Source organism: Amblyomma americanum, unplaced genomic scaffold (assembly GCF_052857255.1).
Source record: "Amblyomma americanum isolate KBUSLIRL-KWMA unplaced genomic scaffold, ASM5285725v1 scaffold_12, whole genome shotgun sequence".
In the NCBI taxonomy this organism is placed as follows: domain Eukaryota; kingdom Metazoa; phylum Arthropoda; class Arachnida; order Ixodida; family Ixodidae; genus Amblyomma; species Amblyomma americanum.
The window spans coordinates 454,247-480,854 of record NW_027526484.1 but is presented as its reverse complement, the minus strand read 5'-3'; the positions used below and the strand labels follow the sequence as shown (position 1 = coordinate 480,854).

At 45.7% G+C, this 26,608-nt stretch overlaps 1 protein-coding gene across 1 annotated transcript in view; it reads right to left on the bottom strand.

The window, feature by feature from the left end:
• LOC144111902 (nose resistant to fluoxetine protein 6-like) overlaps positions 1-26,608 on the bottom strand; it is a 122,489-nt gene that overhangs the window by 77,451 nt on the left and 18,430 nt on the right. The window contains exons 2-5 of the mRNA XM_077644940.1: positions 16,378-16,589; positions 6,573-6,684; positions 343-427; positions 132-223 (exon numbers count right to left, since the gene is read on the bottom strand). Coding sequence (XP_077501066.1) covers positions 132-223; positions 343-427; positions 6,573-6,684; positions 16,378-16,589 — 501 coding nt within the window. The remainder of the gene's footprint in view (positions 1-131; positions 224-342; positions 428-6,572; positions 6,685-16,377; positions 16,590-26,608) is intronic.

The window sequence follows — 26,608 nt, the reverse complement described above, 5'->3', positions numbered from 1 at the left end:
TTCGCTAGGGAATCGCCAGTAGAGTCAGAACATTTATAGACTTCAATCAATCAAATGATCATGCAGTCTTTTGTAAAGGGTACTACACAACAGGCCATATTTCTCGTTTTTTGCGCAGAGCGCAGACTCACCTTTATTCTTCCTTTTCGGATCCTCTTGTGAGCTGAAGATGTCGACTACTGTTGAAATCATGACGCATAAGGCCAGGACGCCCAGAAATGATCTGCCGAGAACAAGTAAAAACAGAGCCACGAAATAAACTAATCAGCACTCGTTTCATGCTTCCTACCTTACGGCTGCAGTTGGGTAAAAAACATTCCAGGGGTCGTTTACTGTACTCACATTATAAGAACTTGGCCTTTAGTGAAGGCAGTATTAACTGCTGTAACGCAGTTTTTGATGCTGACGTCTGCAGAAGCAGGAAGAACTGAAAGGCAAAAAACTAATAGGGTCCAAACTATTTGAAAGGGCAGTTGAGTACAACAGTAGAAAATATTTCACTCAAGAAATGCAACACATGCGTGCGTTTACATTTGAAGTAATTATTCCTGCAGGTATTGTTTCCCGGAAATACTGCAAACTTTTTTTTTGTTGGCATTTGTGGTGAAAATCGTATAGATTGCTCGTTATGAGTCTGAAGTCTTCAGAAACAGGTAGTGAGAAATTCAAACTGCGTTGTCAGTGGTAACTGATGCGAACCCTAATGACGAAAGTGGGTTAGCTCGCAATAGCCACCTCCTTAAAATAAAAACTTTATATCTTAAAATAAAGGCACACTGTAGAGAGACACAATATCACACACTCTATAGGCACTGCCGGTACAGTCGAAGATTAAATAGTTGACAGCTCTTAGAGAAGAATATGATTAAAGCTCAACGTGCTCATTGCTGTGGACATATTTTTCAAATGTGTGGTAGCTCATGGAACAAACCAAGATTGGCACAGCATCGTGAATTGGCTTCCGCAGCAAGCTTAGCGGCAAACGCAAATTGCTTACTCCACGACCAGGTAATTATTGTTTCACAGGCAGCAGCGAGTCGGAACAATTACATTGCCGCCCACTCAGGGAGGTGTTCGGGGCGGCGCAGCATGATGCAACCGTGGAAGGTGGGCACCAAGGCGCAGGTGTACATGAGCCCTTCTCTACGCTAATCTATCCGAACTGACAGCAGATCTAGTGCCTGCGTCAATACAATGGCCGGTTCCATGTTGGCGAATGGAGTCGAGGTACTGCTGGGCTCGTCATATATCGAACACCATTCAATCTTGTCCCAATACCACTGCCTCACCGGCGAGATCAAGTCGACTACGTGCAGTTCAGGAACACCTAAACTGCATTACAATTTAGCGAACTCGTAAACCAATTTCAAACTGCACAGAAATGTGTCAGTGCTGTCACTGAACTGCGTATCCAAAGAAATCTCTCTCCGCGGTTGGGGGGGGGGCAGGAGCATACACGTGAGGCCTTACCCTGGTGCTAGAGTAGAACTCCAGAGATCAGGACTGAAAATTCAGGGGAACAATATTGGGTCATTCCATGCGGAACGTCCCAGGCTCCAAAAGCGACCATCACTGATTTTGATGAAAAAAAATCAGGCAATTGTCGATTATGTGAATGCCGTTTTTATAAATTATTTTCACAGAAAAAAAATTTTTTCTCACGTAAGCGCGTTTCGAAGTTTTCGCGAACACGATAAAGTTGCTGAAGGTAAATATTTTTAAATCAGGTGTGAAAGAAGAATAAATAACAAATTCTATTTCATATTACTGCGAATGCGTCGTTCTTTGACGCGACGTCGTTAGTGTCCCTGTAAAAGAATTTTCTGCTTTTTCTCGGTACAAAAAAAGCAAAAATTTGTGCGTTTTCAGAATTTTTTATTATAAACGTCTTTCAGGTTTTAGTCACAATAAATTTTTTCACCGTTCACTTGGTGGTAGAGTTGCCGCCAAAAATATTTTGAACTTTCTTTAAAAATAAATTTTCAAGAAAACCATTCGCAAAATCGGCAAACGGTGAAGTTTTTCTTAGAGTGGGACATAAATTAGGCGTATAGGGCCTCGATATAAAAATACCTGAGATAGCTCAGTGAACACATGCACTTCTTAGCTTGCAATCCACAAACTTTTTTTGAGGAAATTTTCTCTGACGCGAGAAAAAAAATTTTGAAGTTCACAATCAGTGTGAATGGTCAGCACTGCCGAAATGCGTTTTCACTGCAACGCACGTGCGCGGCATCCACCCTTTTTTTTCGCGCGCATGTTTACTTTAGTTCTTTGCCAAGCGAACACGTTCTCAGTCAGTTGATGCCAGTAAAAATTCATCTTGAACGAGGTACTTTGCTCTGTTTAACACCCATTTTTGGCCTCAGCATGGCCAGGTAAACGAATAAAACATCGATGTGACGACTATTGTGTGACAGTTAATCGTAAACGTTGCAGAGGCAGAAGAACGACATGGCCATTTCTTCTCTCCTGTCTTACAACGAATGAAAAGATGGCTTGAACGGGCGCATGGGCACTTAAAGCTGGAGGCTAAACCCTGCAAATAAAAAATTTCTCTACATCCTTGTTCTCTGCTTTTTTTTCTCTCCTCCCCTCATCTGTTCGACATTTGAATTTTTAATTTCAATATGAGGCCACCTGTATGTTCACGCCTCATTCGTGACTTGAATTTCTTGGACGTTTGAGATTGATTTGATGCCAACATGAAGTGTTGAAGACGTCGCTGGCCTAAAGTAGTGGAACTGTCGCGTTCCTTTCACTGTGATTGCCATGGCGAATCTGGAAGCCTGTTCTATTCTTTTTTCTTGTATTTCTGTGTTGGGCATCCAGATTACTGTAACTCCTTTTACATTATTTTTTGTCCAGGTAAACAAGTCCTCTGGTGATATAACTTGATACTGATATGGCCTCTGCAAACTTTCTCGTGCTGCGAGACGTTTTAGTGTGCCACCGACACCATCGCATGCACGTTTTCAGTGTGAAGTAGCGAAGAAATTCCATTCTGCCGCAAGACTGTGATCTTCTTCATGGTAACAAAGATTCAGAAAGTTATTTTTATGCAGCTCCATCAAGAAAATGGGGAATTTTTTTATTACTCGAGGAAGATCTTGTTTCATCACTTTAGCATTGCACACTGAAAATCGTATACTGCAACAGCATCATGTTCCAAACAGTCAGAAATGACGTCGAAAGACCGCACAGGAACCTCTGCAGGGTTGCTTTGCTCTGTGCAATCATAGACAAGTATTGGGTGTATGGTGGCCTGCGTGTTTACCCAATGTTACGATTGTGGCACGTCCGTAATTATAAAACTAATTTTCAGCGAAATCCATCACTATTACGGCCTCATGTCGATTTAGGTTCATCTTCAGGTTTCTAAAATATAGAGCTTGCTGCTTGCTGGTAAAATGGTTTATTTTAAGTTGGTTCAACATATGCGCGAACGTTTCCAAAAAATCTTCATCTGTCACAACAATGGTTTCGATTCTACAGCGGGCTCCACTAATCCATGTTGGACATGTAAGCTGTCTCTGCTCTCGATGACATGAGCAAGACTTTTTTGCAGCAGGGTTTCGGCGTAAACAGTGCCTAGGAAAGGTGCGCATTTGTCATACTGAGCTGCGGTGGGTAGGTCTTACGCAGCGAAAACACAGTTGGGCAGTGTCGCCCAGTGACACTGGTAGAGAACTTCAATTTTTTTTCCCGCGCCACACAAAATTTACTTGAACAAAACATTCTGGATTGCAAGCTAATAAGAGTATGTGTTTACTGAGTTATCTCAAGTATCTTTATATCGAGTGCCTTTATGCTTAATTTAGGTCTCAATCTACGAAAACCTTCTCTTTGCCAACTTTGGGACGGATTTTCTTAAAACGTACTCTACTGTGGTTTCGCTTTCGCTGGGTAAGACCTACGCACCGCAGCTCTGTTTGGCAAATGCGCAGTTTGCCCAGGCACGTTTTACGCCGACAAAAAGCAGCAGTCTTATATGGGGGCACTAATGACGTTGCATCAAACAACGATGCACACGCAATAATATAAAATAGAATTTGTTATTTAATCTGCTTTCACACCAGATTTAAAAATATTGGGTTCGATTCCAGACTGATAAATGATATTACTTCTTGGGAATAAATAATGTACTTTACATCTTTATGTGCCATAATGACATTTCAGTAATGCTACAAGGCCATAGTCGCTATTTAACTTGAGTTGTAATCATTTTCATTCCACAGATCAACAAGTGACGTCACAATTCTCTCGACCAATCCTGAATTAGCTTGACAACACGCATGGCTTTTCGTTTGAACGTCCACTCTAAGAGTGTCGCTTTAATAACTGGCCGGCCTGGTTAAGTGCCTCCAGATATTGTCAATCGCGAGGCGACAGTAAACACCTCAGCAGAACTTGATCGCGCCGAAGATCAGTGAACAAAAAAAAAGTTTTACTCTTAGGATCAGAAGCTGGCCGAAGAATTCTGCGCCTATGTCTACGCAGACTAACTAGGCGCCTATTCCTGCTTTCGCAACTCCTTTTATAAGATTTACCACACCTTGTCAGCAACAATTTTTTTTCCACAGCATGGCCCCTGAAAAGATAACTCGACCCAAAGTGGCCGCTTAGACGCACGACGCAGATATTGATCAGCACGATGCCTCGGAGTCCACGCTCTAGTACACGGCCGTCGCAGTAATGTTCGATAAAGTCGGCGAAGCTTGCTACTGGCAAGAAACAAATACCTTTTGCACACTATTAAGAATGAAAAGCTTTCAGATTTTTTTTCTCCTGTTTCCGTTTAGGGCATCCTCTGTGCCTTAACAGAGCTCCTTTCTACCACTACCTCGTGTACAAATTCTATTCAATCTTAAGTTGTATGTCATTATACATCAAGCATTGATGAGACGAGGTGAACATTTTCGGTGGCGGCCGGTTCAAGCTTGTACAGTTCAGGAGCCTAATTCGGAGTGCTTTTCATATATATGATCGCTTCATGGTTTCCAGGCAGCCCGGATACCGCATTCATTGGCCTAGGGCTTGTTGAATGACGACGACTCGGTAAGCATTTTTGTGAACCCGGTCTTGAGGTAATGAACAACTAATATTTTCAAATCACCATCACCTAAGAGCCGTAATACCACAGCTTTCACGCCAGACAAGCCTAAGAAAACTAGACAAAGGCAGGATAGTAGTATAACGACTCCGTTAAATTCTATTCTGCTGCAACTCCTTTATTTGTGTTTAATTCAAGAGCCACCAGGCTGTTGCTAAACATAGATAAGACTGACAAGATGGCTTCCATGCCAATTTGTTAGAAACTATGGGCAACAATGTTGCATTATTGTGACCTGCCGGTGCGAATTCCACTCCCATTTATGAAACAAACAAAGAAAAATTAGGTGGACGCTTAAGCTCCGCCTTAAGTGCAGACGCGTTATCGGCTTCTCCTTTTTCTCATTTGTTTTTATTTATCTTTCTATCATGTTTATATTTGGTTTTATGTATTTAATTACTATAACGCCAGTACACATCCCCAACACTTGTCACTAAGACATGCACTCCACAACACGCTTGATCCGCGACCCTTCTTGGCCTATGCGTTGCACAGGGGTTGCCCTATGCCTTCTGGGCCTATGCGTTGCAGAGCATTCAGCCCCAATGCCGCCGAATTTCTTTCAATTAATTACTTCTATATTCTTAAGTATCCCGATTAGAGGAACGTTGTAACCAATTTTAGCTTCAAATGGATCCTGGCCCAATTCGTTAGCTTCATTTGAACCTTCTAGAATTTTTTTCGACGTAATCAGTACGATGGATGACGGCTTCGGGTTTTCAGCAGAACGAGCTCCTTAAACTTTCGTGTAATAGCTACAAGGTACTGCAGGAAGCCGCAGCAAGGGGCTGTATTCTCTAAGCTTGCTTTTCTTTGGCCTTTCTGCCATTGGTCATCCGCACTTTTGATAAAACAGCCGGCAAAGGGCATTGCCTGTAGGCTGTAAGTCCTGACGTTACAGGCGGCCGCTGTAAGAGGTAAAGGGGCATAAGAACGGAAGAGAGAACAAAGCTGACAAAGCACGTCTCCTCTTTAAAGTACAGGCCCTCTCGAAGCGAGAATTTGGGCCGTAATGTCAGATCTATCTTTTCGTGTTTATTAGCATCTCTGCAATGATAAAACATTTGCTGGAGAACATATGTCTTCGAAGAACAATAAGCAAGTAGACATCGGAGTGACCGTCCCATCTCTTTCGTCGTTTGAAAACACAGCTTCGAGACAGAAATAAGATTTGTTTAGAGCACGGGCGCTCTTCATGCGTCGCTCTGACGGATTGATTACCAGCACTTTCATCGCGGAAAACAGCGCCTGCAGCTAACATTCTAATCGACCTCATTTTCCTGGATGTAACCGGAGAACGCTATAACTATAGAGGACAGACGAAATCAACTCTAGGAGTTTTCCTCCATGAAACATCCCGAGTTCAGAAAGTAGGCGTATACTTATGGAGAGATGTACCTAGAATCACTGCTCCAGTTAAGCAGATTTGTAAACGAATCCTTAGCTGGTGGAGACGTACCTGCTACTAGCAGCGCCTGCAGTTCATCCTGGGTGCAGTCGTCGAGTTGACATATTCCAAGGCGGACGAGTGGGAGTCGTTGCTCGAAAAGGCTGCCTGTGAATTTTCGAACCTGTGCGAAGAGACACCCTCATTGCTTCTTGTGCACTGTCTGCGCCTTCAAAGTCTACTATTTAACACTGAGCGACAGTATATCTTGATGCGCTGTTTGTTTCTGCTCACGAAGCTTTTTAGTCAGCTTCATGTTGACGTAAATTTGCACCAGGTTTACTTTCCTGCTCTAGAAAGAAAAGAATAGATAAAAACACGAAAATAGTACATAGAAACTATCTGGAAATTGAAAACAGTGAGTGCAATAAACAAATGGTAAAGCGAGATATTGTACTCGATTGTCTTTTGAAATCAATAATTGCCGTATACACTTGTTTTGTTTATCAAAACCATCTCTAATTGCTATATGCCGACAGAAGTCATTGGGTAACGCTTAGAGGTAAACTAACTAGGTGAAAACCACCCCGGAACTGTGCGTGTCCGTGCGAATGCTTACCGTTTAGCGCGTCACTTTAATAATATTATCACATGCAACACGCTAGAGCATTCGCATCATGTTCCAATATACAGTTTCTACGAATAGCCAGGCTTAATGCTGAACTAAGGCACCTGCTTCGCCATAGAAAAAGTTTTAGTTGACAACATATTTCCGGCGCATGAAAATAAAAAAAAACTTGCAACTGCAAAATGCACAAAGAACGTCCCGCCCTGACCTAAGAGCACAAATATAAAATATTTGCAAATAAGCTGTCTTACGCTGAGAAGATAAGAGAGTAATGTGCTTCTGTAGCACGGACGTAATACCGCATCAGCTCTTTCGCGGAATATTCGGAATAGCGCATTTGTAAACGTCACCCCGATAATTATTTGTGTGCATGAATATTGCCTCCGGTCTTTATCGCAAGATTTTGGTATGTGGTTTAACAACTGGTCTAAAAATAAATAATGCTGCTATCAGTTCTGTGATGTTCTCATGAAAACGGCTAACGCGAGACACGTGTTCAGAGGATTACATTGAAAGACTGCTTTACAATTAATGATTATCACTGATAGTACGCTGCGTTGCCGAAACGTTGGGGTTAGCTACTGATGCTTTAACATTAAGCACAAGTTATCCTGGCGGTGATGAAGACGGTTGCAATCGTATACAGGTGCGTTTCTTGCTGTACACATAACTACCACGAATATTTGTGTCGCGAATATTTTAACTTCGTCATTATCGACACCGCCTTCAGCTGGTTGCGCGCCCCAACTCTGGTAGCTAGGTTTCCGTCGTGCTTGAAGGCTACCATTTCACGCCTCTTTCTCATCAAACGGAGAAGCAACAAACCTTCAATGTTTCCTGTAAATCTGGATCAGAGATGATGCACATCTATTAATACGTAATGAGCACACATAGCATTTATGGGGAAAGCTGGTACTGTCGTAAGAATGTAGTAGGACTGTCTGAAGGCAAAATATTTTTGCGGACATCTGAGAGTTTCTGCCAGTAGAGAACTTCAGAAAGCAGTCTGACCTACGATAGTTATCGTGCATACAGACTTGTGGAACATGTGTAAATAGGCCCTAAACTAAATAATATAAAAAAATTAATGCCTATCAACAATACAGCGATAACATATAGCTGGTCTCTGTTATGATATATTCACTGCCGGCCTGGCGAAATTAGAACGGAAATCAATGTACGGAGCATTGCGGATTACCCGTTACTTGAGCTAGTAAAAAGAGCCCTTTCTTTTCTTGTCTTTCACAGCTGCTCCCGTCTTTAGTTGAGCTATATTTTTGAAGTTCGCTAGTAACGATTGCTGGCACGCCAACAGACATCATTATCACTGTGTAGCCGCTATGACAGAGCTTCCACATATTTAATCATCTATGCCTTTGCATATCGTCGTTTGAGCAGCTATAGGGTGTGCCGAAGCCGATTCATAGAGGCGAAAACTATTGCTCAAGCATTCGCAAACATGTTTTGAAAATGCTCTCCGTAGGCATGTGAGGCAGGGAGAACAAAGTTTACAAATTTTAAGCTGAAACGACAATTTGATGCTGGGCAGTGGCGGTGTGGCCGTGCTCTCTTCTGTACAGAAAAACGCACCCTTTATTCAAAGACTCGCCCTTGCACAGCCACGGTTCCACAACGGAATGGATTGCTATGGCCAGAAATTAATGGCATCGTCCTTAACCTGGGTGTTTATGCTCTGGTTGCAAAACTTGCAAGACGCCAAAACATTCCTTAAGCAAAGTTTAGGATTCTCACGGAAGAGAACCGCAATGCCGAAAACCTGCTGCTAGGATTATTCTTGGAAGGAAAAGAAGACTATGCTAAACTAACATTTTTAAGGGCACAGGGTAAGGTAAAATTAGAAAAAAATCGTTTTTTTTTCTTTTGGAATTTTAGAAGTTCAATTCTTTCTACACATGTTCCATGATCGCACTTTCCTCAGAAAGCCATATTTACGGCTGAAAACGCTTTTTCCGAAACCAAGTAGTGAGCGGCCACTCCCCCATTCTGGATTAACGTCAATTTTTTCAACCAAAAAGTCCACCACCTGATTTCAAAACTTGTCTAAAATCAGCTACATATTAAAAATTGTCTGGCAACTATTGTACAGCTCCTCTTTTTTAGCCAAGACAATCCTGAGACGCTTTGCACGTTTTTTCCACGTTTCTGCAACCTTCATGCAGCTGCGTCCGAGTGCTATCCCTTTCGATCAGTATTGTAAATTGTGCCGGTGTTGGTTGCTGCTGATAAGTTGAGATGCCCAGGGCAAAGAACGCCTTCGTCAGGCGTGAATTTCACGGCAACCGCTACGCTCATCGTGAAAAAGCAAAAGGATGTCCACGACCGAATGAAATCCCGAACGCCGAACGCGCCAGCTCCTCGACATCGAAGCTTTCAAGATTTTCTCTGTGCTTCCAGGAAGAGGATGTGCTACAGAGCAGCAGCCAATATGCCTTAATGGACATGGACGGCATTTGTGCCGCAATTACACAGATTTGTGTGTGCAGAGAGTGTGGTGGAAGTGTTGAGCTCATCGAAATTGTGACAAAACGGGTAGGTGTTGCAAGCGTTTACAGTTTGAACTCTGAAGTGTGTAGTGCCGCACAACGATTTGAGACGTCGAAGAAAACTACTTCTGGCCTCTATGAAGCCAACCTCAGGTTAGTGTATGCCTTGAGGTCCATTGGTAAGGGAATGGCTGCAGGAAATATACTCTGTGCTATGCTAAACCTTCCTAAGCCGCCGACAAAGTTTGCGAAATACAATCAAGAGCTTCTAGGTCACATCGAAGCTGCTGCTCAGGAGTCGATGAAAAGCGCAGCTGACAAAGCTGTGCTGCTGAATGAGGGGGAAAAAGACATCGCAGTTGCTCTTGATGGAAGCTGGCAGAAGCGAGGCCATACTTCCAATAACGGCATAGTCTCTGCGACCAGTGTAGACTCTGGGAAAGTGCTGGATGTGGAGGTTTTGTCTAAACGTTGTCCAAAGTGCAGCATCAAGGGTACAAACAGTGACCCCCTTCATAGAGAGGTGTGCCAAAGCAACTACCAAGGCACCAGCGGTGGAATAGAAGTCGCAGGAGCACTGAAAATTTTCGGCAGGAGTGAGGAGCTTCACGGCGTTCGATACGTCAAATACCTTGGGGATGGTGACAGCAAGGCTTTTATGGCTGTGAAGGCACAAATGCCATATGGTGATTCCGTTGAAATATCCAAGGTTGAGTGCATAGGGCACGTGCAAAAAAGGATGGGCACAAGGTTACGAAGGCCAAAAAAAGGAAACAAAGCAGGAAAACTCTCTGATGGAAAGAGCCTCTCGGGCCGAGGCCGACTGACTGATGCAGTAATAGACAAGCTCCAGACGTACTATGGTTTGGCCATCAGAAGAAATGTAGGAAACCTGGATGAAATGCGAAAGGCCGTTTGGGCAACCTTCTTCCACTTATCGGCCACAGACGATGACCCATGCCATGGACTTTGCCCAAAGGGACCTGATACGTGGTGTGCCTTCAACAGAAGTCAGTCAGAGGGCAAGCCATTTTTCCACAAGGAGAGTTTGCCTGCATCTGTCTTGGAGGCTATCAAACCCATTTATAAGGAGCTATCGAAGGCTGAGCTCCTAGAGAACTGCCTGCATGGGCGAACTCAAAATGCAAATGAGTCGTTCAACCATGTTGTTTGGGAACGTGCGCCAAAGAATGTGTTTGTTAGGCTTCGGACCCTACGGATGGCAACACTGGATGCTGTTCTTTCATTTAATGATGGTAGCATCGCACGGGCCAACGTTTTGAAGGCGTGTGGATTGAACCCAGGGAGCAACACCATCAAGTGGCTGAGGGAAGCTGACCTTAAGCGCATGTACTTTGCGGACCGAGCAACACGACAGCTTACAAAAGAGGCCCGACAGTCAAAACGACAAGCCGAAAAGCGAAACAATGACGGCGACAGTGACAACGAAGCAGGGGGCTATTAAACCAATTACTATGGAGGCGTTTCTGCGAATAAAAAATGGTTTTTCACATCTTTTTTCTCTTTACGCTCTATTATCTCAAAACAGTGTTTTTTCTTACAAAGGTACCATTATTTCCAATGCCTTTCAAGACAGACGGCTGATTTTTTTTGCAATCATCTACATAAGTGTTGCCAACTACTGAACTAGAATTAAGCAATTTCATTGAGCAGTTATTCTGTTATAAATTTTGAAATGCGCAAAGAAAGGCCAGATTTGTGTACTACCGGTAAAAATTTTATTAAAAATTGAATTTTCAACACATTTCAAATATTCTAGTTCAGTAAAAAGAGCACAAAATTTGGCAAACAATGATATATGAATTATTAGGCTACTGTTATTAGTTAGTGAGAAACATGTACCTCAACATGGCCTAAAATGCATGGGAAGTATAGGGCTTACCCTGTGCCCTTAAGCTCTCTTCATGTAGGGGCCGCCACGGTGCCTAAATGGTTATGGCGCTCGGCTGTTGGCCCGAAAGATGCGGGTTCGATCCCGGCCGCGGCGGTCGAATTTCGATGAAGGCGAAATTCTAGAGGCCCGTTTATTGTGCGCTGTCAGTGCACGTCAAAGAACCCTAGGCGGTCGAAATTTCCGGAGCCCTTCACTACGGCGTCCCTCAAAACCTGTGTTCCTTTGTGACGTTAAACCCTCCTAAACCATAAATCATCTTTACGTAGGGCTATGCTGAGTGCAAACTCCAAGTCATTTTGAATACATGCTTTAAGCCCCGTTGTACAATAAAGATAACTAAGAGTGGTTTGCACTCTTTAGTGAATAGCAGTGACAAATTACTGTCGGAGCTGTTTGTTTGTTTGCATGCTCTTGCGCGCGTGCCCTCATGCGCAGAACCCCCACGCGGAAGAGAAGGCACAGCACTAGTGAGAAAAAATTACGCTTGCCTAGGAGGCCTAGCTAGCACTGGCGCCTTTCATTTTTAGTGTGTTAGCAAGTAAGCCTGCACTGATTAATTTTCACCGATTTTACACATGACAAACACCTTTTTATTTGAGAACAGCATGAAAAAAGAATCAAATTTTAATTTATTCAGAGGCTGTTGGCAAAAGCGATGATGTGATCCCTCTATTCTAATGTCTTGTGCATAATCACAGAGAAGAAAACATGCACATAAATAGTTTGCTGTATTTTAGCTGCTTGTTGTATTATGTGTCTCCTTCTTTGCCTTTTTCTTTCTTTGCCCTTGTGTGTTATGTGACAGTTAAATTCACGTCAATAAACGTAGGGGTGATAACGCTGTAGGAGCCGTCCTTGGAGCAGAAACACACAAACTCGTGCGACGAAACGACATGCGCGCGTACACGCAGAATTCCAACAAACAAAAGCGCGAAGGCTCTGTGTTTGGAAAATGTTAATCCTCCCCACACCGCTTCTCTTCCCCACTCCTTAAGAACGCAAAAAAAACGCCATTCCTGTGCAGTTTGTGCCAGGAGCGCGGCCCCTACCTTGCTAGACGTGACGTCTCGGCATCCTCGTTTGGAAGCAGCCTATCCTGAGCCTCTCTCGTTGCTAGGGCACTGAACTACTAGGATCTCAAAAGACGCTGGCGGCGCGCTGTCAATTGGCAGGCCTAGGCCGGGTCCAGCGGGTCAAGGTCAGGCTTACGCTGCGCCCAGCCAACTGTATGAGGTCATTGCCGTGCTCTATACTCCATCTCACAAGCTGTTTGCAGCGCTGTGAAGGGTGCGACGATCTGAACCATCAGAACGCCATGCGCTACAAAACGTGTTCCTCTGGACTCTTACCCTGCGACTGATGGCTCCATCTCTGGGAAGAGAAGTGCACCAGTCTCCAGCTGCTCCGCGCACGGGAGGGTCAGCCGACTGAGCGAGCGCCATGCTTTGAAATGGCGACACAACACGTCTCAGCAGGACTGCGCAGTGCTGTGTTCATGCGCACTTTCTCTGCTAATTTAACCAGTGAATGAAACCCTCGCTGTGCTTGCGGAACATCATCCCGAACTGTCTTTTCAATCAATGCAATAACTGCTTGAAAAATAGTCACAACACTGCAGAGATCTGTGGGACTATTTATTGTCTACCTTGACCCTAATTGGACGAGAGAGGGAGCTCTACTTTTTGCAGTGCTGCAAACAGCTTGTGAGATGAACTATAGTTTCGCTGAGAAATATGAGAGAGTCAGTTACGGTTGTCCGAGCAACACGTCTTTCACGACTAAAATAATAATCTACTGCCACCTGTGAGGATGTACCGCCCCTCCACCCCCTATTCCCCAGAATATGCTGCTAAGCAAACTGGGCTTGGACAGAGTTTTACAACGAAAGGCTCCAGAACGGCATTTGATCGCAATGGTACGGCGACCCCCGACAAATTTAAACAACATTTTGCACACGATTGCGCTAAAGAATATTTTAGTTTCAGGAATATTTGCGAGCAGACGTGATTTTTAACGACATGATCAATTTTCACAGCTAAATGCTCAGCTAGCTAAGCTCAACTGGTCAATCACATGAATCTTATCATTTGTCACGCATTCATGACCTTTCTAGCTGCTAATATTGTATTAAAATTTTGGAGTCCTTCTTGAAGAGATTAAGAGCGTAAGCACGACATGCTTTGAGACCTACGTAACATATTCTCGAACGGGTTATAAATGCTGTTAGCCGCATATTATGAATCTGCCTAGGGCAAGTCTACTTGCTCACTGACGTGCCGCCGCCTTCACCTGTCGAGCTGGGAGCGCGCTCGGTCTGCCTGGCTGCTTTCGCGGATTCACGTGTTATCGCCATCAGTCGGCTTCAACTTTTGGCTTGGCAGTGAACACTGCGTCTTTTGCCGCTTTCAAGGCCTAACGTGGTGCTACGTTCAGCCGCTTCTCTTTTAATGCGAAAGCAATTCTTGGCGCTGCGGACGGAAGTTGTGAACAGAGCATGCCCTCACGAACTGAATAAAAATAATGGTCTAGTGAATGCACAGATGTATCAGAAACGAATCTTGGAGATATGCAGAGAGGCGTAGATGAATAATTATCAGCATCTGAGTTACTGATGTAAGTTTCCGGTAAATTTCCTCCGTGCTTGGAGTGCAGTTGTAGAACCATCGGGTGGCACCCAGTGACCCCCCCCCCCCCCTACGCAATATACGGCGCTGATCAAGCAGATGGCGCGCGCGTAGGCGTGATGACGGAGATGAGATGGCGGACGCACATGAGAGAGGAAGGACGCGCACTAAGAGAAGTGAGCTGCCGTTACGGCACGTAAGCACACTTAGCTGCACCCCTGTAATTTTTGGAGCTGTGCAGTGCGCCCAGCATATTTTGCTGCTATCACTCCTTGTCCAGCCGCAGCGTTCGCTAGCTGCATTTTCCGCCTTTTCAATAGCGTGTGCGGTCCCATGGGCTGGCCCTGCTGATGCAGACAGGCCATTTTCTCCTGCTGCAGCAAGCAGCGTAGCAATCTATTCATACAACTTACGATGCAATCGACTCCCTTGTACGACTGCCGCATTACCGCCGCCAAGGGCGTGCCAGCGCAGAGCTAACGTCCGACACATGAAGATGGACGAATGACAATGCTGATAATGACTTCAGTTTTCCCTCTCTTGTGTTAGTGCACTAGAGCGAGAGTAAGACATCAAAAAATGACAGCGACAACAATGATAACGATATACGCCATTCACGTTGGTTTCAGTGCGGTAGACAGCACTATGCACGCTTTAAATGCACTCAAAGTGGCTTCATCTGTCCTACAAACGCAAAGTTGACACACAACGCCTGTATTGTATCAATGAGCGAACTGACTGAGGCGCCAGCCCGCAGGGCAGATGGATTTGCACCGCTGTTGCTTCAGGTTTCAGTCAGCGCTGGGAAGGTTCCTTTTCTTATTTCACTATAACCGTTGTACGGACAGGGACTCTCGGTGTTCAATATTGTGACGAAGAAGACGACGAACTGCGCAGTGGCGCGGGCAGGAGCGCTCGCGCTAGGCCGGCAGCTATTAAAATCATCTCATTTCCATCGATCATCGTGTCTCTTTCTTCTGCTGGCCGCCACGTAACATTTGGTGTGAGGTGCTGGGGTCCCTTCATCGCCATCCTGGTCCCGGAGCTTCGGCGTCCTGTGCCTGCCGTGGTCGTCGGCCGTGTGTGCCTGGTCCGCACCGCCCGGCTGTGCCCAGCCCGCCAGACCTGAACCGACCTCGCCGCTTACCCCAGCCCCGTCCACCGCCCCGACCACAAGACACGACGAACTGACCACGTTGCCGCGACCGGAATGACCCGACCGACCGAGACGCTGCCCACACGTGAGGACACCGCCCCCCCTGCCTCTGCCGTTCGGTGCGTCCAAGGACCTCGGCCGTCGGCTCCTGGCAACCTGCGGCCCGGATGCTTCGTGGACCGGGACTCATTCGCCGATCGTCTCATTCACCGTGGCGGCAAGCCCTTCACCTCCTTCTTCTGTATCCAACCATTTTACAAGCCCATCGTCATCTTCAGCATTTCATCTTCAGTGCCGATCTTCTCGTTCGCGATCGGGACGATCGCTCGGTGGCCCCGAGTAGTGTGACGAAGAAGACGACGAACTGCGCAGTGGCGCGGGCAGGAGCGCTCGCGCTAGGCCGGCAGCCATTAAAATCATCTCATTTCCATCGATCATCGTGTCTCTTTCTTCGGCTGGCCGCCACATAACAATATTGACAATTTCGGCCAAATTCCCTGCACCATTACATTCATTACACAACGTCGGTCGTAAGTAAGGTCCGGAGACTCCTATACACGGACATGAGTCTACTGCATTGGCGAACAACGCCACTCTGACGGACGAGTTTAGAATCTTAGATAACATGTACGATGTGTTAACACTTAATGGTGATGGCAGAAATCGGATGAACGGGCTCTTTTATAAAACGTCTAGGCTCTACCTGGAAACTTAGGGCAAAGTTTGAGGACTCCGGAGCTGAAAAAAAACATTCTCGGGAGCAACAATGTTTCAAGGTTCTTTGAAAAAAATTAAGAAACTTCTACGTTTGGTGCAAAAAGACTATATCACATTTAATAGCACAGCAGTTGCAAATTATATGACAATTAAGTATACTTAATGAAAGGAAAAACAACCAAAAGTGCCAAAGTTCAAATGTGCTCCCTGAGCGGTATCAAGGTCCTTTTCTTCATTATAGACCTTTATTTATTGATAAAAGCCGGTATTTACAAAGCCCTTGCCTTTTTCACACATTTCCAGAGCACTCAAAATAAAATAAACATTTCTCACTCTAGGGTGCGTAAACGCCATGGCCGAAATGATGAGGTCATTAAGGTCGCTGTTGTTGGTGGCGTAAACCAGCAGGTTGCAGTACTGGCCCCGCACCATCTCGCGACCATATTCGTCCAGCTGCACGGTCTCGAGGCATTCGTCGAAGGCGCCCAGGTGGGCTCGTGACAGCTGGAAGGCCCCAGTGGGGTACTTTCCCGAGGCGTCGAACACTGCGAAACATGCGCGTCAAGCATGCGCTGGGGAACCTGTGGATCCCTCAGCAAAAGATACTTAAAGAAAGCGCGAGTTAACATGCAACATCGAAAGAAGACAGACCAAGGTAACACTGCAGCAGCGTACGTACTATCATGACCTTTAGAGCAACCGTGTCGATGCATTTTACGAGTCACACATGCGGCTCCTTTTGTTTACAAGCAATTTGTGCCAGACCTTGTGGGGCGCATGAAGAGTTTAGGGCTCCTTCTTGCAAGTTGTACAACGTGTTCAAAATAAGTCTTTACTGATTTTAAAAAGATGTGAAGCGTGCGCATCTTAGGACAGGGGGTGTTATAGAAATGGTATAAAATGCATAGCCCCCGAAAGCAACTGCCCCCAAGTTCATAATATAAATTGGCAGGTTAACGTCACGCAATAAAAAATTAATTATAGAATTTCAGATAATTACTGAATTTACAGGGGCAATTAATACAATTTGCGTCCGCCTGGCCGCATTACTTACGTGCAAAAGCGGCATTGGCGTACGACGCTTCACATGTATGAAAAAAATCAGTAAAATCTAATTTTGAACACGCTGTATATAAAATACGGACGCGACACACATCACAACGAGGTATCACAGTCGTAGGACAGCGATTGATCCTTCAGGAAAGTTAGCTTGAAAGTAAAGTACTGAAACTAACTCCAAGAAATCCTTGTTCGGACGTCGAACGTAACTAGGTAAGCCTACTCACACACGCCAAGTCGAAACACAAGTATAAACTAGCCCGCTGACATGAAAGCCACGGCCGAACTTTCAATTAGTTTGCGAAAGCGCTATTCCGATGGGTAAAACCCGAGCAAGGTCTCGTGATGTTTGCCGGTTTGCGTCAAGTATATTGCGATGTTTGTGGCTTTGTGCCAAGTGGAATAAATAAGTAAAAATGAATTAAACAAATATTGCCGCGACTGTGAGTTAAACCCGCGGCGCCAAGCGCAGATCAGCTTAGCTGGCCAGTGCACAAGAGTTTTAGGCTATAACCGCTTTTTTTCCCTTCATTTTGGAGATTGACAAGAAAACAATTAGTCACTTATAATAATAAAACAGTAGCTACACATCAGCTGACTCGAGTGAGGTTAAAATTTCTTGAATTTGGCTACATCATCTAGCAGTGTTACCAAATGGGGTGGGTAAGGCTGGGCCTAGTAACATTACCGTAGATAAACAGCGCTTTCAACAAAGTTTTCACGCCCAGTGCGAGTGTCAATATCCGCATGCCTTACTTGCCTTCGTGTTTTCCACAATCTGTGGAGGCCAAGAAACATTAATAAGTCATTGAGTACATCTTCGTGATCAAGTGGCAAAAATCGGATGCCATAAGGATGCATTGGGAGTTCTTTTTTGATGGTTCTCTGTAGGACATCCCAGGAAAATAATGCGTCCCAGCAATATTAGAAAACATGTTTAACTGTCTCCAGCTTCCTACATAAAAGGTAATTTGTGGTCCATGAGACAAAGATTTGCTTATCATGGAGCCAGGTTTTTACGAGGAATGTATTAGAATGCAACATGTAAAAGAATGTTTTGACTGTCGGCCGAACTGGCATCTTTTTCACCCATTTAATATATCCTGCCCTGGGCCTCCACAGTAAGGAGCATGATACAGATGTGGCGACACTACAAATTCAACCAGATACTTATAGAACTTTTTTGGGGAACATTGTACAACTATCCTAGTGAAAAACGTACACCCAACCCCTTGAAGGAAAGAACAACCTCGCGGAAAGATCTGTTCACTGCATCACACATGTTTTCACATGACGACACTATGGTTCCGAGGAGCAGCCTTTGCAACCGCACTTATAAAAGTTCCGCAAAAAAAAAAACATTTAGAACACAAAGGAAAATAAAGCGTGATACCACTTGAGGAAAAAATAAATGAACCAGTGCAATGCCACCGCGTTTGATTGAAATAAAGATGCTTGTTCGCATCGTTTTCCCCCAGGTCGATGCCCAAAGAAAAACTGCAAACATACGATGTTTTTTTTTTTTTAATATTGCTGAGCGGCGCACAGAGCACATTCATGACGTACCATATTTTATAATTCAGGAAAACATTGCAGACAAAGGCACGTGAAAAGATTGACAGCTGCCCTCTTTGCCATGCGTCTGCTTTCTTGCCCCTTCTCTCTTCGTTCCAGTGTGTGCTGGGATCGCGATAACATTTTAGGGCGCAGCCCGAGGTACAGCGTCGGCAAGTCAGTCCATTGCTGCCGAGAAAAATATTCTCGTGAAACACCCCATCCCTCATGCCAACTAGGCTATCACCGTAGCCAAGCACGCCTCGTGTTAAAATTGAGGTATCTATAAAACATAACAATCATGTAAAGCAATCACCCAAGGGCCGTTACAGTATCCATAACAAAAAAACTTCAACACACTCTCGCGTTGTGAATTGCACATCGTCGTCTTCATGAACTTGCATCTGGTGCGCGAAAACAGCCAGAAAATGATCTGTCTTCATCGTTGTCATTATCGTTCACGCAAATCTGATTTCGCACGTTCATAGGATTCAAGCAAAATTTCTCTCATTTTTTTTCACAGAAATTTGAGGGCCACTTAAGCTCCGCCTTTAAGACTATGACGCAATAGCGTTAATAGTGCGGTCAGTAACTGCCCTTTATATTATTTGCAAATTACCTGATCGCATGCTCTACTAACGTTACCAGATCACATGACGCACCAATGTCACGTGACACAACCATACAGCTCGCGTACACTTACCTCTCACCGACATGCATTCTTATACTTCCTTATCACTACTTCCTTCATTTGTGCCTCTCTAATCTCACACACACTCATTCGCATGCAGTCGTAAGCTACCAGATTACGTGGAAAACCACAAGACGTAGATATTGCAACGGATAATCTCCGTAAAGACGACGTGGAGGAAGTGTTCGGTATGTGGGCGCTATCCGCTCGGTGTTCGCTGTGATCTGTGCCCTGTACTCCGGTCGTCCTTGTGCCTGCCTAAACTTCAGGCCACGTGACATCTTCGGTGGAGGTGCTGGGTGGACGATCTCCACGCCACGCAGCACCGAAGCGGTCTTCAGGTCGGGCCTACTACCATCATGGCTCCATCCTGCGAGTCACGAACCACTCCTGCTGGTGCTGCTCCCTTCGTGGTCATGGCTCCTCCCCGTGACCCCGGTACATTTTCTGGGAACGACGGCACCGATGTCGACGCCTGGCTCAGGCTATACGAACGAATGAGCACCTATAACCGATGGGATCCCACAGTAATGCTGCCGAATGCTATCTTCTATCTCAGTGGCACGGCCCTAGTGTGGTACGAAACTCACGAAGACGAGCTGGTTTTATGGTTTATGGGGGATTTAACGTCCCAAAGCGACTCAGGCTATGAGGGATGCCGTAGTGAAGGGCTCCGGAAATTTCGACCACCTGGGGTTCTTTTACGTGCACTGACATCGCACAGCACACGGGCCTCTAGAATTTCGCCTCCATCGAAATTCGACCGCCGCGGCCGGGATCGAACCCGCGTCTTTCGGGCCGGCAGCCGAGCGCCATAACCACTCAGCCACCGCGGCGGCTTCACGAAGACGAACTGACGAGCTGGGACGCTTTTAAATAAAGCTCCGTACTTTTTCTGGCATAACCCATGACCGGAAGCTCTCCGCGAGAAAGCAACTCGCGTCACGCGCCTGGTCGTCAACAGAAAGCTATGTTGCATAAATTCAAGATGCCTTGGTACTTTGCCACAAAGTCGACGCCGCCATGACCGAGAACGACAAGGTGTGCCATGTTCTGAAAGGAATTGCGGATGTTCCTTTGAATTTTATTGTTTGCAAGGACTGTACTACCGTGGACTCAGTCATAAAAGATTGCCGTCGCTTCGAGCAGGTTAAAAGCCGCCGAATTTCACAGCAGTTCTCTCGGCTCCCTAATGCAGACGTCACCTCTTCCTGCGAGGAACAGCGATTACGGTTCCGCGCGTCCTCCGAAGATGTCCCTGTCGCCGACACTGTCACCCCGATTGTTCGCCGCGAACTGGAAGCCCTTGCGCCTCTGATGCCCCGTCCGCCTGCACCTGATAACCCTATACCCACCGTGTCACTGATTAAGGCCGTTGTGTGGCAGGAACTCGCTAACCTGAGCCTCCCTCCGGCAGTGTGCGCCATCAGAAGCCCGGACACCCCCCAGCCGCCTCCATCTGTTTTTCGTCGCACCTATTATTCTCCTCCGCATTACCGCAATCCCAATGAGAGGCGCCCGTCAGACGACCGCCCGTCTGCTTCCGGAGCAATCGCATTGGCCACATCGCCCGACATTGCCGCATTCCATACTATTCACAACCCCGCAACGTCTTCCCCTCCTTCTACGGTCCCGCCTCGTCCCACAACTGTTCGCCCCGAGCCCCGTCCGACCCATCTGGAGAAGCCGTTCTCCATGCTCTCAGTCGTCGCAGGGCCGCCGCTCTCATTCCACCTAAACGCCTTCTCGTAGCCTCTCATTTGGAAAACTAAATGATGCAGTCCCGGAGGAGACGCTACATCAACCACCCGGACCACAAATGCTCTTTCGACCACTCGACCGAATCTCCTGGACGTCACTATCGACCGTGTTCTTGTGCGCCCTCTGATTGACACCGGTTCTCATGTATCAGTGATGAGTGCTGCCCTCCGCCGTCGCCTCCGCAAAGTGCTCGCGCCTGCCATGTCCGGTGTGCGTGTCGCGGATGGCGGCACGCCTGCTGTCGACGGTATGTGTACCGCGCGCGTTGCTATTGCCGGACATAGTATACCGGTTCAGTTCACTGTGCTGACCACCGGTGCCCATGACCTTATCCTAGCCTAGGATTTTTTGACTGAACATTGCACCCTCATTAACTGCTCGGAGGGTGTCCTACACCTCGAATTTCCACTGCTAGATTGCAAAGGATAATTTTCGTGCAAAGGATAATTTTCGTAAAGACGACGTGGATGAAGTGTCCGGTGTGTGCGCTCTATCCGCTCGGTGTTTGCTGTTATCTGTGCCCTGTGCTCCGGTCGTCCTTGTGATTGCCTACACTTCGGGCCACATAACAATATAACATCCCACTTCAATCAAGCCGTACAAACGTGCCTACGCGGCTGAGGGGGGGCGTGTCTGACTCACAGTCCAAGGGCATGGGTTCGATCTTCCACTAGTTATCGCAATTTAGCAGTTTTGAGCGGAATTTATTTGCTTCAGATACTCAGATGCCATCATCACGTTTGTGCCATGTTGAGACCTTGCAATCACTTTTTACGGAATGTTTTGATTAGTTTTCAATGCTGCCGCTCGGAGTGTGACGTGGTTTTTCGACCAATCCGGAGTCTCGCAACAAAAGTACGCCGCTGACGGGATGCCGCATTTTCTTCTGAAGAAGAGCCTTAAATCTCCCGCTTTAAAATCCTAGATCAGCATTGCTCAAGAAAGTGTAGTAAGATTGCAACACGTTACGTGTAACCCTGCACCGAGTGTTCCAGGGAGCACTTTCAAAGACACCTGAGATAGAGTGGTTATAATAGAAAGGCAATTTTTCAGGAACAAGCTCTCAGCCGCAGCAGACGTAAGTTATTTAAAAACAAACTAACAATGTGGGTAATCAATTTAAATAAACTGTTTTTTCTCTGAACAAAGTCTGGTGGTTGGTGTTAATGGCGAGTTCTAGCCACGGATAAAACGATGCTATATCAGTTTACGAAACGAAGCAGAAGTCCTTGTCTGAGGATTTCCAGCGCGAGGAAATGTCGTTTTTTCAGGAAGAAAAAAACAAACTCACCACGTAAGGGATTGGGGGGTGGGGGCACAGCATGCTCACTGCAAACGCATCGTCCGCTCATGACGGATTGCAATGGCTGCGGCGCAAAAGTCGAATCGCCTGTTCTATTGCAACATGGCATGCACTTTTATTGCATCATGGCATGCACTTTCTTTTTCTGCGTCGCTCTCACAAATAACGGCCACGTGGATGGCGGTCAATCTACATTCTCTTCCCCAAGCGACAAAGGGAAAACAACCGCATGCCTTGATACTTGCCAGTTCAGATAGGGCTACGTATGCAGGGCAACACATCACGAGCTGACGATGCGTTTGCACTGAGCTTCCTGCCAGCCCACTGCGGTCAGTTTTGGTTTTCCACGGGATGAAGCACAGCATTTGTTTATACTCTTTCTTCGATTCAAAAGCTGGTATCGAATTATATTTTCCGTACCTTCGAACTCGCTATTGCTTCAAATCCCCAAACGGTGTTAATGAAGGTTAATTAGTGAACCTTAGTTTCTTAGGTACATACAAGGTATTGCAGCGAAGCCTGCTCCTAATTTTTTAAATAAGGTTTTTAAGGCAAAGAGAAGCCTTCTTCAACGATTACAACTAGTACAACTTTTCCACTATTACAGATAGGCACCTGATTGCGATTAGAGATTTGTAGACCCTTGTTATTAGCCATATTAGTATTTAGAATTTCGAAAACGCGACTTCTTTGGCCATTTTGTGGGAAATTTTTCACGCCATTCTAAAACTGCACGCTTGCAGGACAGCGCAAAGCGACGTCTAATCAAATCATGACACTCCGCGACGTACGTATCAAGCGACAATTTCATCCCCACCTGTGCTGCAATGCTCCCCGCTTTTCGCCACTTCGCTGCTCCAGCGCGGGCGTGCCACAGAGTGTCTTGTCCATGCAAAACGGAACGCCGCCGTGTGATTTATATCGCTCGGCAGTCTCCCGCAAGCACGCGGTTTTCGAACGGCTCGAGAAATGACCAAATTAGTCGAGTCGAGCCACAGCAGCCGTGGCCTAGTAGTTTGGTCGTCCACCTCGGCTGCGGGAGGTGGCAGGTTTGAAACCCACCGACGGGTACCCACCGAATGGGTACAGGCGCACCCCGACCTGGCGACCAGTTCGTCCGTGGGGTGCAGTCCTAGGAGAGGCTCCGTATATCCTGCTGCGCTCTTAAGAGCACCCATTCTGTTTCGAACAGCAGCCTGAAAAGGCTGAAAGTTGAGGCCTTGTATTTGTCTTTCTTTGTGCCGCCGTAATGTTGGATGTTAACCCTCTTTGTTGGATGCCCAGGCCACGTATGCCGGGCAGACACAGAGACTAACTGAGTGAATAAAGAGAAGCTGCTAGGGTGATCGCGTTTTATAAATTCTAGACGCTGATATGGCTATTACTAACGGCCGGCAACAAATCTCCAATTGAAATGAGGTGACTTTCGCTAGTGGGTAAAAAAATTACAATTAAAATTAAGTTAATCGCTTTATTAGTTAATATGGCTCGCCTCTTTTGTGAAGTCCACGAGCACTGGTATTATAATTCTACTAAAAACTTATCTTTTCTAAAAAAACCTACATCGCCCTCAACTTCGCAAAGCATTGACAAAGTTGCGGGTGCTGCCTAAGCTGAGAGTTAGTGGCGGCTCCGATTTCTACCTCCGGAGCTCAGGTGCATGCAAAGCTGCACTTGAACGATTAATAAGATGTTAAAACTTGTAACTCATTGCTGCTTGCTTAACTTCGAGTGCTTAATATGACGGTCCGATGAGTTTCTGGAGAATGACTCGACTGCTAGCTTCAACAGCGGAAAACACTTTATTCTGGGTGTCGCAGCTAACTTTAGCCAAGTGTTAAACATAAACCGCGGCAAAATAGTTTGACGTAACTTCAACTATGTTTTTGACCGCTATATATAGTAAGTCAAGGTATTTTTATATTTTGCTCATTCAAGTAATTAAATAGAGTGCAAAGACTAAATTTTAAAATATTTCAGTAATGGCGAATATCGTAGTTGCAAGTTCCACGGATGGAATCCGAAGCCATCGGCGGCATCGGAAGTCTTTTCTTCTGCTTTCCAGTCAAGTAACTTTAAAGAAAATATAACAACAGTACAAATTCGCCAGTAATCAACTCTGCAAAAAAAAAGAAATACACATTCCCCTGTGCTTTCCTTGCTTTCAGTTATTGTTGGTTTTCGTCATGTGTATTACGTAATGAGCCTCTCATGTCTTCACCGTCTGAAGCCAGAGGACTGAGCAAGCACTGCGGCATAGCGGCAGCGTGAAAGCCACGAAGAGAAAATAAGGCTTGGGCATAAATTTTGATGAACAGTCTCGTACAGAAGAATATGGACCACGGTTCGACGGTCAAAGCCTTCTGACACGTTACCTAGCCAAAATTAATGGTTATTTGCTGCATATGGAGGTAATATTTACTTTTTTCCTTACACATAAAGACAGTAAAGATTTCTATTTCCGTTACATAAAACGACAGAAGAGTTTGAACACGCAAGCGTGGTCCGTATCATTCTGTCCGTAACTGTTCGTATGCAGAGAGAAGCGCAGCAAACTCATTAGCGATATGAATAGGATAAGTGTCGCAGCACAGGAACTAAGCCAAATTTGAGAAGTAATGAAAATATTCATGCGCCAAGGTTAAAATAGCAGCGCTGTGCAAATAGAAAGTTCGGTTGTAGCTAATGAAGCGGTCATGAAATTCTCGCTACAATTAATGAGACGAAAAAGTGGCAGCAGTATGTCGAGGAGAAACCACGTGTTCAACGAGAGAGAAGGCATTGAGCAAAGAAAACTTCCAATCCTGTATGCTCAGTGGCTCAAGACTTCAATAGTAATGGCTGCTGGAATAAGTTTAACGCATTACAAAAGGCAATGCCAGATTCTCAAAAAATTGCACACCCAACACCTTACTTTGACATGAGTTCGATGGAAACATTATGAGCTTAAATAAAGAGGTACTATGTGGCCATACTAAAACTGAAGCAAGACGTTTTGAAGCCTTGATTGCTATTGCTTTTTGTTCGCAACGAGGAGCAAAAAATTTGGATGAGTGCTGATATGCAAAAAGCACGACCTATTTATCGGGCTTATATGTTTGGTAAGTTGACGCGGGTTCGATCCTGGCCGCGGCAGCGGAATTTCTATGAAGGCGAAATTCTGGAGGCCCGTGTGCTGTGCGATGTCAGTGCACGTTAAAGAACCCCAGGTGGTCGAAATATCCGGAGCCCTTCACTACGGCGTCCTTCATAGCCTCAGTCGCTTTGGGACGTTAAACCCTAATAAACTAATCAATGTTGGTTTATTGGGGGTTGCTGAGGCATTCTTGTGTGGTTAAATAAAAGACGATTCCACTAAAAGGCAAGTCGGCACGTTTGGTGTTTAGCATAAAGGAGGCGTAAATGAGGTGCTAGAAAATGCGTCTGTGCACCACACTAAACAGATTTCAACCCAGATGGGTGTTTTTGCTTGTCCTCTAGTGGCCTAGCTAATCGAGCTTCGAAATACACCGTTAGATTTTGTGTATGTTTCCACCCAAAAAAAAAACGGAGCAGTTGCGGTTGGCGAAGGAAGCAGATTTGGTGTTGATTTTTACACAAAAAAATATGAAGCACTTGTGATTCACAATGGGAGAAGATTTGGTGTAGATTTTACATCAAAAATTACGAAGCACTTGCGGTTAGAAATGGGAGGTTTCAACCGCGGCGTTACGCTGAACGGTGACTGCGGCGTCGCGTGTTTGCAGGCATCCAGGAGGAAGAGGTGATGACAGCGGTTCGTTTTTCTATACTGCATCTTTGTTCTTTCTTACAGCGCTACTAGAACTTCTAACAATATAGGCGTAACGGTGCTAGTTCGTTAATCACACTAATCAGGTACGAATGCGCTTTGCAATCATGAACAAAGCCCAATCGAACCTCAATGGACAGATATACCAACTAGCCCCGTTCCGTTCGTCCATTCCATGTCGTTACGAAGTAGTACTGTAAGCAACACGGCAAAAACGCTGGATACAAAGTGCTTCGGACCGCTGTCTTCACCTCCTTCTCCTGGATGCCTGGGTTCCACAATCGTTGCGTCATGCATACACACAAGGTCGCCGTCACGTCGCAGCGTATTGCCGTACATCGCAGAAACAAAACGAGACCAACGGCGACGGCAAGGAAACGTCTTTAACCTGACTCTGCTGAGTATA